The sequence below is a fragment of the Drosophila nasuta genome, chromosome 3, assembly GCF_023558535.2.
Source record: "Drosophila nasuta strain 15112-1781.00 chromosome 3, ASM2355853v1, whole genome shotgun sequence".
NCBI classification, from domain to species: domain Eukaryota; kingdom Metazoa; phylum Arthropoda; class Insecta; order Diptera; family Drosophilidae; genus Drosophila; species Drosophila nasuta.
In genome coordinates this window covers 27132160-27151385 of record NC_083457.1, presented here as the reverse complement: position 1 = coordinate 27151385, position 19226 = coordinate 27132160, and the positions used below count along the sequence as shown (strand labels likewise).

Sequence of the window (19226 nt, the reverse complement as noted above, 5' to 3'; positions counted from 1 at the left end):
TAGAAAAATTGTGTTTCTGCTGGAATTCAAACAAGATATTCCCGCTAATGGTTATTACAAAAATATTGGTATTTAATATCGTTTAATTATGTTTGTTGTTGACGCATTTAATTGTATAGAAGTTAGACGTTAGTTGAATATTAGGGGAATACCCCAATTAATTATTGATTTCAAGTCGTAGAACACAATCCCATGGACACTCAACAGAACAACAACAAACACAATCATATCATCTAACAGAATATCACAGAACGAAATGAAATCAGATTATGACTATGAATCCCAAATAAATCGATGGATAAATAAAAACCAAGTTAGTTTTGTGTGTGTGCGTAGAGAAAGCAGTCTCAGTTCGAATTTCGAACTCCCACATATAGCACACTCGATGATATCGAATTATCGATAGGTATATTTAAATGACCAAGTAAACCCAATTTATCGCTGCAATATTAGTTTCGAGAACAACACTTCATAAGCATTAATATTAGCCCAAAATAGATATCGATCAAGAAAATTATCGATATCGATATCGTTACCGTTATCCTAACCATTAGGCAATTAGGCAAAGCATAGAACATATAAAGCATACCCTGTTATTCACACATCGTGTCTCAAGTCAGTCAAGTAAGATACAAGTACGTTACGTTACTTAAATTATACTTACGTATATCGTTAGATATGAGCAACGTATTCGTTTCGATTCGATTCGACTCGATTTACGTTCGCTTTGTGTACATAACTAAGGGCCCCCATAAAGTTCCTAAACTAGGAACGACGGGTAAACGCATTAACACGAGTTGCAAGTCAAGTAATAAACCTTATTATCGGTAAACATTGCCCCCAGGTTGAGAGTGCACCCGCCCACTCTCAATCGGCAAGTGTGTACATACTACAAATATACGATAAATATATGTATATATACATATATATGTATCTAGTATCTAAGGCCGATTCCAGGGCCATTTAACTAAAGTATAAGCATAACAGCAGCTGTATTATATATGACAACACGTAACACTACAACTACTACTACTTATATATACATATATATACACATACATATATATAATCCATACCATTATCATTCCAAGACGACGATTGATCGTTTGATCAATTGAGAAGTACAGTTTAATCAAGCAATTTAAGACAAATCAACTGAACACTCAACCAACAAACAAACACAACAATTGACAATATCAGATATGACAGACACCCCCACACACACATACATACTGACAGTGACACCGATACACAAACACACACACACACATACAAACACTTACTACGATAACTCGAAAAATTAACAATAAGATCTGTTGGAAGCCAACATATCGGGGCTTAGAGCAAATGATTATATAGGTAAAAACAAACAAGGAATAAAGAAAAAAAAGAGAATATAGCATAGCACCAAAATTCGATTACTCGATTATTCGATTATTATATTTATTCTGATTTTACTCACTCTCGAGTATTAAATAGAAATGAAACACTTGCCTTTCGACTACGATATGAAAAACTCAACTTATTATTAGCCTAGATAGTTTCAAGAACAACAAACAACAAAAACAACTGACGAGAACTAACGGTACATTGTCTATAAACACATATACATATGCAGATGCATAGACTTAACTTAAACGATAAATTAAAATATAATAATGAGAATGAAAGAGAACACTTTAATCATATTATCCCCGCCGTCGTGTACCCAAATTACAAATTACAAAAACAAAACAAAAAAACTAAAACTAAATAAAGATTACTGATCCTTTTGATGAAAAGGATCGGAAAGGTAAAACTCGTACAATTAACAACAAAAAATAATGAAAGAAAAGCTTCAACTTTTTCTATACAACAAAAACCAAAACTAGAAATTCTATTATGTAATTTAGCAAATTGTAAACTCAATAATTAACTACACACACACAAACACACACATACTCAACACACAGTAACAAATTGTTTGGGCATTAAATGTAGCTTTAAAGTAAGGCCAATTATGAATTTATTAAGTGCGAGAGAATGCATGTAACACACACACTCACACATAGACACAAACAAACATAAGATAATTTAAATTTATTTTGTTTGATGATGTCGAGAGATCGGCAACTCCGATAGAAGATAAACCTTAATAATCAGATCATGTGTACTTTTGTGTACATATGTAGACTACTAAGTAAATATACATACAAACATATAAACACTCACACTCACATAGATATGTACAAGAATATTTAAAAATTATTATAGAAAGCGCAAAATATTTACTTAAAAACAAATACGAGCAAAGTAACTCAATGTCATCAGATACCGTAGCTGACTACCGTAGGCCGAGAAGTACCACATACGATCATCACATACGATAAAGCCATAACAAAAACAACAAGAACAACAACAACAAACTGAACAGCAGCAGTAAATTTCAGATTAGCGAGCAAATGGAAAAGATAACTAGGAAAAGAAAACAAATGAAAGAGACAACATACAATTCGTGTAAACATTTTTTTAACAAGTTTGGTGATCTACGATATTGATTATTGATAAATAAATAATAAATAAATACTTATATATATATTATATATATATAGATAAGCCATTATATATATACACATACATATACATACATATACATATAAATATATATATACATATATATATATATTATACATATATGAACTAAATAAGTTTACAAGGTATATGCATTAAACAAAACAAAACAAACAACAAAAGCAACAAGAACGCAACTGCAGCAACTAAAAAAAAAACAAACCAAAAACAAAATACAAATAATAAAAACAAATAACAACAAAAAAAAACAACAAAACAAAATATAAATAAATTTATTATATACATACATAGAAGAATATTAAAATCGAGATGAAAAATGGTATGAAAATGGAAACGATTATTTGAAACATGTTCATTATATATAAATGTCATTACAAATGTTCTTCAAAACTGCCTACCAATAAAGTATATTTCAAATAATATGAAATTCATTGTGATTTAATTTTCGCGTCATATAGTATTGTTATGAATACTTTATTTTTGAAAAGTATTCTTTAAATAAATACCTGCTTTATTCAACAGCTATCCAAAATACATATTTTAATGCCGAACAGTATATACCAACGTGCACAAACACCACTAAATTCTATCTGGCAACACTACATTTAGTATTTTTTCAAAGCGCCAAAAACCCAACGCGTTGTTGTTAAACACAATAATTTTCGTGCTAACAAAAAGGAGACCCCGTTTAAGACATTTTTTTCACAACGCGAGAGTCCATCTTCCGCTGATTTAATTTCCGTTTAAAAATGGCTTTTGAAAAATTCCTCATTTTAAACTCGCATGCGAATAGTTTCGATGCGAATAGATTTTGAACCGAAGCTTGGTAAGTGCCAACCGTTTAAAACTACCGAAAAACCACATTTGGTTCTGTTTAGCAATTATGTATCACTGCACCACTGCTGTATTGTAATGAATTACAATAACATTATTTAAAATTATAATTATAAAACAAACAAAAATCACTTTGAATATTAAGCCAACGTTTTTTTCACAAGTTTGCGTACACAAGCGCAGCTAACTTCACGCTGCTCAAAAACGCGTCCATAGCCGTTTAACAGCATTGCGTTAACATGCGAACTGTTAGCTCACATTGCGTTAACATAAACTGCTTGTGCATTTACAAACCATAAGCAGTTCAAGCAGTGTATGGTGTTAAGTGTCTGATAAGCAGTGCAAGTAAGACATTTTAACGGTCGCTTGAAGAGGAGTATTGAGAATTAGATAAAAACTTAAGTAAATATGCCATTACACATATTACAATTTTAATGGAAATGCAATCAACTTAACTCAAATGAAATCAGTAGGCTCCACGCCCCATAATAAAACACATTCATTATGCGGCATTATTTATTTTATGCTCATGTAAACTGAATATGGAATTCTGACTTCTCGCGTTCCCATTTAATGGACCCACAAAATGGGCTGATGTTGGGAAAGGGGGAAGGAAAGCAGCAGCCAACGCAATTGGAATCGCAGTGCCAGCTGCCCTATAAAATATTAAAAGTCAGTCCTCCCCCTTACAACAAACACACACACATACACAGACAAAGTCGTGCACCTACACAGTATGATGTAATCTTAAGTATATGAATGTGTGTGTACATACATATGTATTTGTTAACGAGCATTTGCTGGGGTCACATGAACCATGTACCGTTAGGCACATATGTACCTGCTTACAAAGCAACTCACATACACACATACATTGAATGCTTTATATACAGTTAGTTATTACTGCCCAGCTACAATTGGATTACCGCCAAGCTCTGCACAAGCTTCCGCAGCAACAGCAAAAAGCTTTTTGGTTTTCAAGCAACAACCCCCAAACAGTTTTGTCAGTTGGCGCATGTGCTGCAGCCGCGCTGCCGCCGTTGGCGTCGACGTCAACGTCGCTGCTTTGCTAGTGCTGACTTTTATCGATTGACCCAATTTCTCGTCGCACACACACACGCACTTGTACAACGCTTATACTCGTATGGCTATCTCACTCGTCGCCTCTCTCTCTCTCCCTCTCACTCGTTCTCGCATTGCGTCCCTCTATAATGGCGCCCACTCGAAGCTGGCAAATTCCAATGGCTTCGTCCTTTCAACGTCCTTTCCACAGCAATGGAAGCTTTTTCGCAATTTAATGGCTAAATTCTTGGGGGCAAAGGCAAAGCCTTGAAGCGTGTGTCCTCTTTATGCTTTTTTTGCCTCTCTTCATATTACGCCATTTTTTGTTGGGGGTGTGGCGCCCCAGTTTTGCACCCTTCTCCATATACTACTACATACATATATAGAGGCATATAAACATATTTTTTGGGGTAGCTTCCTTGTTATGCATGCTGCATGCGGATTATTACCAGTTTCCACTTGCCGTCGTTATAAATATGCTCATTATGTCATCAGCCAGGGGGCTGCAACAAGGCATGTTGCAAGCATCCAAGAGGGATGGAGGGAGGGGTTAGGATGTATGGCATAATGAGCCAAAGATAGCCATTTTGGAAACCTAATCTAGAGGCAAAATTACGCTAAGCGATTGCTTGCAGGCTTTCAAGTTATTCAACTGAGTTTGCCCTTTAATTCTAAAACATTTTACAGTTCTCAGCATAACTTGAACATATTTTTAACGAAATAAGTAAAGTCGTGTAAGCCTAGCATTTGAAATCAGCTTATTTTCCATTGATATCGAAATACGAATTATTAAAAGCTCTGTCGCATAAATAATTAAAGCTTAATTGAAGAACAATTTGTGTCAAGCAATGTCAGCTTAAAAGCTTAGTGCTCAAAAATCGATTTATCGATAAAACTATTTTCGACATTCCATTTTCTATTCGCGTCTGTTTTCTATTTGTTTAATCTTGCTCAGTTTTTTTTTTGTTTCTTTTTTGGGTATAAACAAATGTTTATGCGGCCATCTGACCCAAAAACATATTTGCTCTCAAAGAGGGCAAGAAAAGTCCAACAACAGTAATAATAAGTTTTTCATTTTTTAAGTAATGAGCTGAAGCAACACACAGCAACAACGATAGTGCGATATGCTGTTCAAGCATAAAGTAGATAAATACATACGTACATACGTACATATATGTACATATGTGTATGTGTATGTAATACTTGTGTATGCGTATGTAAGTACTTGTATATGACACGTGTAATTGACCTACTTTCCCTGCAGCTAAAGCAAATGTTTGTTTGTGTGAACAGCCAAGAGGGAGAGGAAGATAAATAGAGAGACTCACACACACACATTCACATACATACATACATAGGTATGCAGTCATGTGTGCGTATGTGGGTAATTGCTAGAGCGAGAGGGGGAGCACACAATAGAGTCATCACACATTCACAGACAGACTGTTCGATGTACAATGAACAGCTTGTAGAACAGCATTGATCAATGTTCTCTGGCTATTGACATGTTAATAGCTGCAATTTGCTTTCATTCGCCGATCAAAATTTATGCTGCCACAAACAGATATTCAAATCTGTACATATGTGTGAATGTATACGTAAAGTGTAATAGAAAAGAAAACAGAAAAAAAAAAACAACAACAGCAAACTATAGCAAGAGCTTTTACAGCTGCAAAGCTCTCTCACCAGCTTTATATACATTGCATACACACACACACACATAGATTTTGAAAATACATCAACTGTAGTTGTAGCTTTGGCTGTAGTTGTGGTTGTGGCCAGCGACAAATAGTTTTGTAGCCGACGACCTATTTATCGTGTGGCCAGCTGCAGAGCGTTTGTCTGCTGCGTGTATCCATTAGATACATGAAAAAACAGACATTTCCACACACACACATACAAACATGCATAGATACAGATAAGTATAGGTCTATATAATATACAATATGCACGCCCCTTTGTTGAAGAGTAGAGCATGGAAATGCAATGGGAAATTCGAAAGAAAAACAAATCAAAATTGGTTATTAACAAAAGATACGAAATGGAACGATTTTTGCGCTCTTATCACACGCAGATACATATGGATGAGTGTGTTTGTGTGTATCTGCAAGATAGTTTTGTTTGTTCATTGTCGCGACAATGAGATAAAGTCAATTAGCAGAAAACAAGCGACTCAAGTGCAAAACGCTGGCAACAGCTAAAAGCGCGAAGCGCGTAATTAATTAGCCTGAGAGTCAGCAGACACACACACACACACACAGATAGAGAGTCGCCCACATGAGGGCGTGGGCAATTGCCACATCTTTTGCACCATCATCATTATCAGCAAGCTACAACAACAGATGGCGGCACTGTGCTGCGTTCTGGCTGATTTAATTGCCAGGCGACAGTTGTTGTATTTTTGTAGCTACGCGTAGTTTCGCTCAAACGAAAAGCTGACGGCAACTTTTCCATATTGCAAATTTTTTAATTAAGTTTACATAGTGCCAACAAAGTGACTGTGTAGCTGTATCTGTATATGTGTAGTTGTAGTTGTATCTGTATCTGTAAGATACAAGTGCTCGATTCGTCGCCAAGTCAGCTAACTAATCGATCCAATTGTTAAAACTTGGCTATTTTCTGCTGCTGATGTAATCAGTATTCCACTCTCTCTCTCTTCCACTCTCTTGCGCTCTCTCTTTCTCGCTGTCGCCTGCCAAATTGTCTGGCTACTTGTGTACTTTATGGCAACAACAACAACAACAACAACGACAACTCGTAAAGCCATAAATATATGTACACATGTAATATTCTAGTAGATAGACGAGCACGCTCGCGCTGTCTTCTGTTTCTGTGTTGACTTTGGCCAAAAAGAAAATGTGAACAGCCAAAGCATTTCGTTGTCTTCGCTCTACGTGACCCAAACCCTCCATCACTCGTCACCCTCCGACACTTGGCCAAGTGTCACCGCGTATCTCGCTAGATTTATTTCACTACGTGATTGCGGCCAGACCACCTGAAACGATGCCCAGATACTCTACCCAAGAGACAGTAAACAAGAGAAAGCTCTCTAGTAAACGCTATCAACTTAACCAGCTGTGAGCTTTCAACCCCTAGCAAAGCTATAAACAGCTCTTTTATTCAATTAACAAATATTATACTTTGTATGTTCAATAAAAAAGTAATTAAAACAGAATCTAAAAGGCTGTAAGCCAAATAATATTCTCTAAAACTCTCAACATTAACAGCTTTGAGCTTTCAACCCCTCGAAAAGCCCCTAAAACAGCTTTATTATTCAATTAACAAAAATAAGCCTCCGTAATTCCATGAAATAATCAATTAAAATGTAATATAAAAGGCTGTAAACCAAATAAACTTCAATAAAACTCTCAACTGAAACCGCTTTGAGCTTTCAAACCATTATATAGCTTTTAATAATACACTTTGAAAGTTTATTAATATCAACTTTCAAACGATTTGAATATACATTAAATCTACAAATTGTTAAGAGCTGTAAACAAGACAAGACTGAGATAAGCTCTCAAATTAATCAGCTTTTAACCCAGAACAGAGCTTTCAACAGCTTTTCGCTGCAATTAAAAAACAAACCACTTTCAATTTTCATAAATATCAACTGCAATTTTATTAAAACTACAATTGCATGGCAGAATGTCTAAGGTAACTCAAATATTATAAATACTAAGCTGAGATAAAAGAGTTATTTAAAAAATTAAATAAAAGAAATCGGAAATTAATTATCAACTTAAATAGATAGATAAAAATAGGCTCGTGATAAATAGGACTGAGAAGAAGGAATAGAGTAGCTAAAATTACAATTTAAAAAAAGTAATCGATAGAATAGTAGGCAGCATGTCTTTAAGAGATGCTTGCTTATGAGCTAAGGCTATGGCTAGTGCTTATAGTGTATTCAATCTGATCTCTCCGGACTGGACATGGCATCGCCCCCGTACGTCCCCTGCTTCGAGACATAGCTGCAAGGCGCCGCCACCGACTCCTCGCGTCTCCGTTTCTGATCCCGCTGGCTACCGATGCGTTTGTTCCTCTTCATGTTGGTGAAACGCACATAGATCTTGCCACGTCGCTCGGTGCGATAGAAGCACAACTGCTCCTTGGGGAACAGCTGAAGAATCTCGCGTTCCAGCAGATGACTTCGCTGCAGCGTCAAATGCAATCGATTGTCCTCGTAGTAACTGCAGATGAGCTGTATGAGCAGCAGTCGCTGCACTGCATCCAACTGCTCATTGTGCCCCAATCGCTCGAGCAGCGCATGCGCCTTTACTGGCGACGCTTGCAGTATGGCCAAGACTGTGACGCCGCTCTCCACGCTGCACTCCATCTCCGGCAGCTCTGGCTTGATCAGATCCGACGTCACCAGCTCGGTGTGCACCAGCTCCGTGTGATCACCGAGAGGCAGTGGCACATTGAAGGCGGATCCATCGGGCTCCTCGTTGAGCGAGACAAATGGCTCCGAGGGCAGCTGTTTGCTTTGATCATCCAGCAGATCGCTCTTGGAATGCGACTCTGTCATCGTCATCGGCGCACTTATGTTGCACTGGCAGCCATTGCAGTGGGTCACAGTCTTGTTGCCACCTCCCCCGCTGATGCCGCAGCTGTTGTTGCTGCTGCTGCAGTGCGTCTCCGCATCCACAGGCGCATCCTGAAGTGGCATATTGATCCAGCGACGCCAACGCTCGAGATGATGTTCGAAGCGTATTCTGGTGCCGTAGCGAAAGTTGCGCAGCAGCTCATTTAGATGATGTCGCTTCAGCATCTGCAGCTCCTGCACGTTGATGGCTTCCTCTGCAAAAGTTACATCAGTTGTACATCAGTTAAAATACATCAGTTGTTATACAGATACATCAATAAAATCAAAAGTGTATTCACATTAGGTTAAACATTTTGTATAAAAACATTTGCATCGCATTTGGTGTTCAAATAAATAAGTTACATTAAATATACATCATTAAAGTTACATCAATGATAATACAGGTGTAAAACAATAAAATCAAAATTGCAGAATTAAGTACTCAATTGGAAACAAATCAATTTGAAATGAGCTAAAACACTTAAATTAAAGGTTAAATCAAGTTTCATTAGTTGTACATAATTTAAAATACATCAAAGATAATACAGATACAATAAGTATAATCAAAAGTGAATTTACATCATTACAAATAAAAACACTATTTAAAATACATAAATGTATACATAGATACAAGAATTGAATCAAAATAAAAAAGTTACATCAACTGAACATCACGCAAACATCGCTCATTCATTCATTCATTCGATCATACATCAAAATATGTTTGTTTACCTTGCAAATGCGGCAACAGTTCGCTGACATTCCAAGATTTGAGCAGCTGAGATAGCTCATCAAATTCGCCATTCTTCCCCATGTTCATCATATTGTCCCCCTGCATCATCTTTGTCTAGGTATATGTATGTGTGTGTGCTTGCGTGTGTGTGTTTGTACGTTTCATACGCTCGACAACCGAGCGTACATCCTTTCGTCACGAACGAAACAGCGGCACTGAATTTTGCAACAGGCGCGAAGCGCGTACATACCCTCCGCCTAGCCTCTACAATACCTGGTTGTTGTGCATGGTACACACACAGACATACACACACACACACATACACGCACTCACACAATCAAAAAGCAAACTTGTGTGCGTGCGTGTTCGTCGTCGTTTGTTTGTATACACTGCTGCTGTACATACACGTACATAGTACAGTCATGCCATCGTTTCATCGTTTCGTTATTTCGTTGTTTCGTCGTTTCGTTGTTGCTTTTACTGCTGTGGTCTTCGTTGTTCGTTGTTCGCGTTTTCGTCGTCATCGCATCGCATCGTCATCGTCGACGTCGTCGTCGTTGTAGTCTTCATCGCTTTCATGCCTCCGACGTCGTCGTTGTATGTATGCATGTCAGTAGCGCAGCCAAGAGGGTTGTTAGGTTTGCAATGAAAACCTGTTTGATGTAACTTGTTACCAACTTACTAAAAAACATTAGTGGATCAAAATTTATTATCAATGCAAGGTTTATTGTACGTTTTGTTTGTATATATTAAGTAGCAAAATTACTTCCAATCAATTCAAAATAATTTGTAATTACATATGTACATCATTCAATAAACATTAGTGGTAAAAACGATAACTAAATTAGTCAATAAAAATGCAATTTTAATGTGAGTTTTTTTTATATTTAAGTACACTAATTATTTCTAATTAATCTAAAATAATTTTCAAATACGAACATCATTTTTAGTATTTTTTTAATAAACATTAGTGGAAGAAAAGATAACTAAATTAGTCAATAAAAGTGCAAGGCTTAATGTAGGTTTTTTTATATTTATTATCATAAGTAGACACAATACTTCTAATGAATACAAAATAATTTTCAATTACGTATGTATGTACATATATGAAGATGTATTTATTGCATTGTATTTTATTTGTATTTTAGAAACAATTAATTGACATGCATATGAAATATTACTTTTTTTGATTTGAATTATTTTAAATTTATACCAAACAAGTAAATATGAATAATTTCAAATTACGTACATAATTTTGTAGCATCTGCTTATTTTGTGAGGAAGTTGTGTTTAAATTTTACGAACTAATAATTGACATACGGAGTAATATAAAATAATAACAAAGCTAAATTAAATTTATATTTTCATCACACAAGAAAACGTAAGTGAAACATTTTATGATATATTACAATTTCAGGTGGAAAAGGTTTTTCCAAAAGAAAACCCCAATTTTTAACTTTATGATTTGATATCTTATAAATGAATCAAATTTGAACATAATAATATTATAGTTACATATATTCGTCAACTTATTAGAGAATAGACTTATTTAATATGTATGTACATACATATATGGGGCATCTTTTTAAATCCCTTCCTTAATTTCTATCTACGCCTCTGTCTACACGTATGTAAGTTTATTTACATAATACTTACACATGTGGTATGTATGCATAATGCATACATATACGAACCGTATATACATACATATATTCGTATGTATGCCTACACAATCGTTGTTGTTATGTAAATACGACAGCACGTATGTATGTACATACATCCATACATTCGGTCGTAGTCGCATGTTTGTTGATAAAAGCTGTTTAAATATTCGCACTTTGCATTTGAAACGAAAAAAAATGGAAATCGAATTGAGTGTTGTGGCCACAACGAGAGGGCAGACGTTGAATGTTGCACGTTGCACGTTGCATGTTGCATGTTGATCGTATTGCGTTTTTACAAACGAATCGATGGACACAGCAGCGATATTGCAAGTGCTTACATACTATGTACATATGTATGTATGTATGTACATATGTATCCATGTATGCATATTTGTATGTATGTATGTATGTATGTATGTATGTGTGTATGTATGTATGTATGTACGAAACTACATCTATTTTATTAACGCAGACAACGACCACCTTCCAGCTGACTAGTATGCGTGTGTGTGCCACGCCTCTTGACCGCTGCCCCTTATTGTCTAATGCACTCGACAGCAGCTGTGCAGCTGCGTCTGCCCCCCAACTCGCTCTCTCTCTCTCTTCCCCTCTCACGTTGTCTTTGGTGCTCTGGTTCGGGTTTCCTCAACTCAAAATTCAACTTGAAGACGCTGCTCATGGAGCTGAAGACGCTGTCAAAGAGGGAGCTGCAGACGAAGGAGAAGGCGAAGACGAAGACGACGATGAAGTTGGAGTAGGAGTCAGAGTCGCAGTCGCATTCGTTGTTGTTGTTGTAATTGTTGTTGCTGTAAAGTAGCCAACGCTACGCAGGTTCAACGAACTTCTTTTGTAAATGTTTTCCATTCTTTTTCAGCTCCTCCTTCTCCCTTCTTCTACCATCAAAACACACACATCTCGAACTCATCGTCTTTTATTTTTTGTATTTTTTGTTTACTTGGCCCGCTTTACTGTCGTCGTCTTCTTTTTTTGGGCTACGACTTTCCGGAATTGCTTCACCCATGTTTAAATATTTTTTTTATTTTGGGGGGTTCACTTCGCTTATGACAAAACCGCATCCAACGTTCAGTTAAAATGCCTTCATTATCTCACGCCAAAGTGCAGTACGGTAAGAGAATTCGGTGCCACAGGGGGGAATTCCCCTACTAAGTACACAGGAGAAAAATAGCTATTGAATATTGAGTTCCTTCTTTATATTTTGTAGTTTTATAAAGATGAAATCTATTGGTATTATTTAAAAATCATAAGAATATAATGTTATTAGCAAAGTTAAATATTTTGTCAGTTGATCATTAATATCAGTAATACTTTATTTATTTTGAAAGACTTTGCTATAAATAGACGAAACATTATTAGCGACATTACTAAAAAAAATATACACAAATATTAAAATTTATTATTTTATTTATTTTATATGATTAACATAGTACAAGAAACTCACAAGAAATTTGGAAAAGAACAGACTTTTTACTTAAACAGATAAATTTTAAGAAAAGCAAAATAAGGAACACAATGTAAGATTATATAGCAGGGTTCGTTATAATGTAATTTGTATTGCATATTTATTTCTCCTTATAATAACAATAATTATTCTCATAATTAATTTTTTCTTTTTAATTTCTTACAAATTAAGCCGAATTTTCTCTCAGTGTAGCTACTTACTAAAGCCAAATGGAAATTCTAAAATACGGATACGGATGTGCCGCTGTGTTCCCTTGCCGACTTCCCCGTCTTGTGCTCCTTCCGTCTCAATTTTCTTGTTACCTGATGTAAGAAACCTTTTTTTTTTTTCCTTTCTCGCTAATGAGTTCTGCATTTTGGAAATCTTCACGAGTTTTCCCCTTGATTATTGAGTGCCTGTATCTGTAATCATGTTTTTTCTCTTCTTAGTTTCGGTCTCGGCACTGTCTTTGGTTTCCAATTAAGTGCAAATTGTTTGCCCTCCGAACGAATGCCTTTTGCCTGGGAAACTTAAAAAGCCAAAGCAGCTACAGATACCAATTATAATGCGTAGATAACGGCGTCATGTATTCATTAGAAAGATGAGTAAAAATTCATTAGTCGGGTAAGTAATTATAAAGAAAAGTTCTATGAATACTTTTTTTCGTATTTGTAAACAGTTATTATTAATTTATATGAAGTTTACTTAAGTATTCAATTCCTCAAATTGAATGATGTCAGCTTCTCTGGTCAGTCGGTTGTTCAACGTCCACTTTGTTAATCTCTTAAGTTGATTCTATTCTATTTTTGCGACTCACGTGCCACACAGCTGCAGATCTCACCCACTTTTGCCCCACGTACAATATATATGTATATGTATTCACATATTTGTCTGAATATAGCCTGGGTAGAGCAGACTGCATGGCGTTGGGGACTCAAGCGAAATGATCGAGTGACTATATCATCGTCTAATGAAATCGATGTGTCACTAAACCAATTGCGCAATCGTATTTGAAAGGGATTACTCAAGCGCCTATAAAAATCGATTATGTGTTGAAAATAAAAACCAAGGGTTCAAAGACCTCAACTAAAATAATTTATTACTTATGCAATTCTGATATGATGATAAAATACAATTATTAATGATATCATAATAAGGGAAAAATTATATCAGAGAAATATTATTTAAAGCAAGATAACAAAAAAATTGTTTTACTTTTTTTTGAGAAAAATTACTTAAAGGTAATAAAACTTTTAAAACTTAAAAGATACTATTCTATAGAAAAATTGTTTTACTTTTTTTTGAGAAAAATTACTTAAAGGTAATAAAACTTTTAAAACTTAAAAGATACTATTTTATAGAATAGCTAAACTAAAAAATAAATTGCCTTCTAAAATAATAAGATTCCATTTAGAATTATCGTCAATTTTAAAATACATTATTTTCTAATATTAAAATAATTTATTTCAAATGAACTTCAATTTGAAAATTTCCCATTAAGATATACAAGTTTTTATCCTTACAGTAAAGACTTCAAAGTTCTCATTATAGTTTTGAAAACCGCAACAATTAAAGTACTTTAAAAATTTATTTATTGAAAGAGAATTCGACCCAAAGATATTGCCTTAACGAGCCTCCATTGTGTGCACTTCAATTGAATGGAATTATGCGATCCACTTAGCTCGAAGGTCTCAACTGATTCCGCATAGAATTGGTCATGATAGTATCAAGTATCAATCTTGGCCATTTCCCCCCACTCCGCCCCGCCTTGTGCTGACAATGCAAACTGGTTCTGAGCTACATACGAATGTCTATCGTACTTTCTTTCCACCCTGGGGAAATAAACACACACAGGGTCTATTCATACATATGTATGTAATTGTGATTGCATTCCGGAAAAGAAGTCCAAAGCGATAAGACGCAGTATTTATATGAGCGAAATGTTGTCAAATTCTAATGAAAATTCCTTCAGGTAGACTGAGGAAAACAAAGAAGTTGCATACATACAAAAAGCGAAGAAAGAAAAAATTGTGACACGGGGCAAATGTGGAAAACATGCGCAGTAAATATGACAAAAAGCGAGGGGTGCCGCTATCACCCAACGAGGGTTGCACAACCCAACGATGCGGTGAGGGGTGGGGCAGCCTGCAAGGAAAGACAAGAACAAGAACAAGAACAAGAAAGAACAAAAAAAGAGTCGCGAACTTGCATTGCGTTGCATTCGAGAAATCGGCACAGTGGGTCGACGCTTGGCAACAACAGCCAACGAACCAAATTCCGCGCAATTGATAAGGGCTGCGTTCCTAATCAAATACATTGCGGAAATAGGCAGAATCATACAGTCGTATGTGTGTGTGTGTGTGTGTATGTGTAAAGGAAACAACATTGTGTTGGGCCCCTTGAGTTTAGCTACAATTTCGAAAGACACAATCTGCGCAGCTTTCTGTTTGCTTTTCCGACGCAGCAGCTGTAAAAAAAAAAAAAAAATTATGCGCAGTTTTCGAGCAAAGAAGCAACGCAATTTTTTGTGATTTTTTGGGGTCTCTTCCAGCGGCACTTTTTCCATTGTATTGGAAACGGCTTAGATTCGTCACAAGTTGAAGCTGAAGCTGATAGTGCTTGAGCTGCGGCTTAGTATCGTTTGGCTGCAGAAATTTTGGGACGCTTTTGGAGCTTAAAAGCTGCGCGACAACAAAGACAACAGCAACAGCAACAACACCAGCGACAGCGACGCCAACGAAGCGAAGCGACGTCGACGACACGAACTATTCTTTGGAGCTGTTGTTGTCTCTCATTGACCTACACTGGCTTCCCCCTACAGCGCATACACATAAAAGCAGTGTACATGGATATGTACATACACACAACTGCACAGATATGTGCTCGTGTGTGAGTGTGTATGCGTGTGTATATGGAACGCATTTTTCGGTTGGAACTAGATGGTTGCTTGCTGGTTTGCTTTGCTTTGCTTGGCTTGGCTTGGTCGAGCGAGGCAAAGGCAAAGGCTGCGCAGCCATTCGCCAATGATTATTCGCTGGCATTAGACGCGCATATTTCTACACAGCTGCAACCGGACGGTGGAAAGTTAACAGCTCTTAATGATTTTTCCACCAAAACGTAACAAAGTGATAACAAAAAATAAATAAATACAACGTTTATGCGAAACTCTTAAAAATTGTGATAAGCAAATTGCGTGGACTGCTTGGTTTACTGTTATCACGATGAGGAAGCTTCACATAAATTGACGGAAATTGATAGAAACCCCTTTGAAGCTGTGTAAGTATGTGTGAGGAATTTCAATAAACATTTCATTGGGGTAAGCTCAGTTTAGCGTTCTCTCGCACTATCATCACCATCATCATTGTGTGGCAACTATGTAAATCAATTGGAATTTGAACCTAAAGCGAGTTCTCAGTGCTCGGTGTTCAGTTCTCAGTTCAGCTCCATTGCCAGCCCCGTCTAATTAGTCACTCGTGCACATTTCAAGGTTTTCCAGTTGTTAAATAACTATACTCTTTGTTATATACTAGTTCTATACACATAACCAACTTATACACTGTATTTTCAGTGTGGAATTGGAATTTAAAGTTCAAAAGCGCAATGTGCAAAGCTGAGCTCAGTCAAGCTACAAAGTCATTTCCAACTTCCCAATCTACACACATACTCACACACACACACACAAACACTGCGCATATCTATTGAGCTCAGAACTAGAGAAGCTCAATTAAAATGAACGGACGTGCACAAAAACATGTTTTCAGTTTTATTATTATGATGCCCATTGTTATCGTTGTTGTTGCTATGATGATGACAGTTATCTTTGGGGAAAACTCAAATGGGAAGCTCTCTGAAGCGATTGACATGCACACACACAACTACATATAGAATAAACAGCTCGTATCGGATGAAATTGATTGTTTCTATATGCGCTGACAGCTGATGCCACAACCTGAATTAAATTTTAGAGTCAAGGTAGAAACTTTCTAAAAAAGATAACCACACATACATATAACTTAGAAACAGGAAATAAAACGTCAGTCGAATTTAATTAGAATCAGTTTTTAAAAGATCATCTTTTCTAGTTTATGGAAAATAGGTCAATAATTAATAGCCAATCTCTTATTATTTGGCCTTAATTTCAACTCAATTTTTCTCGTGTAAGCGCAATTAGATTATCGCTGTTCTTTTACTCACGATACCAAAATTCCAATCAGAAAGGTTTTGCGAAAGCTCACAGTCAAACGGTTCATTAAAGGGGAAGCTTTCAAAACATAAACAAATTGCAGACATTGGTTGGGAGATTATCGCTGAAAGATTTGGTGGATACCACAAATGCGATCGTCGTGTTTGGGGCGCATTAACTTTTGGCCCAAAAACCGAAAAAAGAGATTTCTTTTCGTTTGTGGTTAAACATAAACAAAGAAGATGAGGAAAACTAAATGAAATCACATGCAACACACGTTTTGCTCGTAAAGGCGGCAAAAGACGAAAGAAGGCCACACAACAGAGTGTGTAAGAAGTGAATAGCAAGAAGGGGGAAGAAGAAGGGGTGCAATGCAGTCAAAAGAACAGCTGAAGAAATGCTTTGGTCAGCTTTCTTTCTTTTTACGAGTGCGTGTCTTTTAATTTCCAGCATAAAACATAAAACGCAGTAAAACCAGCAACAACAACAACATCAGCAGCAACCATAAACGCAGAAGCAGCTACAAGAAGTAGAAGAAGAAGCAACCGCATTTGTGGCGTCATCGCCAAAAATTTGTTTCGCTTCTGGAACTGGTTTTGTTTTTTTTTTCTCTTCATGTTTAGGCATGTTGATGTCGTCATCATATTAAAAGACTCAAAAGCAAAAGAGCAATGAGCGATAGGCATGCAAACACACATACACATACATATGTACATACAAACAAGAACAATGAAATTAGTCATTTGATGCAATTTCCGCCCACTTAACGTTGCTAGGGCAACAAAACTGCAGCTGCACTTTGTCGCTGTGGCTTTCGTTTCGCATGGCAAGTGCAAAAGCAACAACAAATCGCACTCTTCAAACTTAACACACAGGCCCTGTGTATCAAGTGGAGTAAAGGGGACAACAACAAGAAGTAGACAGGCAACATAAAGTAACAAAAAAAAAACACGCGCGCATTTGCACCAATAACCCAGTTTCTCAGTTTCTAGTTTGCACTCACAAAAGTTACAATGCGTGTGTGTGTGTGTAAACATGTGGTGGGCACAAGAAGTCTAGAAGAAGCAGCAAATTGCACTACACAGCGAACGAAAAAAGCAAAGCTCTTGTTGTTGTTATAGTAAATAACAAGTTTTCTAGTTGTCCAAAGTGATGACACACTTTACACACATACAAACTAGCTGATTGGCTAGCTATTTACACTCACACACAAGAATACTTTTGTATTTGCTTCCTGCGGTCACTGTCCATCCCACCCATACCCCCTCCACGATCCCCTTAAATAGTCAGTGTCTCTCTCACTCTCTCGCTGGCACACTTTCTACCACACACAACTGCACGTTTTCTAATTAGATTTGTTTTCGTCAAGCATTTTGCATACGACGCCTCACCGCCCCGCCCCCATGCTATCTTTGCAATTTATCTGAGCATCAAGTCAGCAATTTTGTTTGTTCACAACTTTGATACAAATCTCTTTTCATTGCGTTTCAATGGAAAATCGTCAAAGACGGAAAATTTCAGTCAAGTGGCGCGTCAACGGGCGTCAAAGCTACAAAACTACACAGCCACACATACACATTTATATGTGTATATGAATGTGTGTATATATAAATTTATATGTTATGTATGTATGTATGTACATTGAGAAATAAAAAGCACAAAAAGAGCAGCAGCAACAGTCACAAATTGAATGTGTGTCAACGACAAAACTACACCAACACATACAAATGTATATGTACATATATACACACATGCACAGGCAACCAAATGCTCGCTTATATACAGCTGCGAAAGAGCTTTCACGAAGCTTGAAGCGCTGCTCTCGACACACACACACACACATAACAACTACTGTATGTATAGCTTATATTTACTGTACTTGCGCGCGGGCTTATATAAAACTGGTTTGTCGCCGTGTTGCTGTCGCTGGCGCTGCTGTCAATTCATTCGTGCGTCGAACGTTGGACCGTGCGGTTCGTTGAGCGCTTCTGACGCTTTACCCCAAAATAAAAAGTTACAATCAAGTGAAAAGAATAAAAACTAAAAGGAGAACAACCAACAAAAAAAATTTATAAGAATTCATTGTTGCTAACGTCGGGAATAGTTAAAATAAAATAGTGGCGCGGCGGTTGTTG

General features: G+C 36.6%; 1 protein-coding gene across 1 annotated transcript; it reads right to left on the bottom strand.

The window, feature by feature from the left end:
• Nucleotides 1–8117: 8117 nt before the first annotated feature.
• LOC132792404 (uncharacterized) lies at nucleotides 8118–10012 on the bottom strand. The gene is made up of 2 exons (XM_060801766.1): nucleotides 9785–10012; nucleotides 8118–9267 (listed from the first exon to the last, which is right to left on the bottom strand). The coding sequence occupies exons 1-2, from the start codon at nucleotides 9891–9893 to the stop codon at nucleotides 8375–8377; spliced, it is 1002 nt and encodes a 333-aa protein (XP_060657749.1). The 5' UTR covers nucleotides 9894–10012; the 3' UTR covers nucleotides 8118–8374.
• Nucleotides 10013–19226: the final 9214 nt, after the last annotated feature.

Bases quoted from the DNA above. Each gene is read 5' to 3' on its own strand.
- LOC132792404 (XM_060801766.1), bottom strand. From the start codon at position 9,893: ATGATGCAGGGGGACAATATGATGAACATGGGGAAGAATGGCGAATTT. The intron at 9,268-9,784 runs GTAAACAAACAT...TAACTTTTGCAG, and splicing joins ACTGTTGCCGCATTTGCAAG to AGGAAGCCATCAACGTGCAG.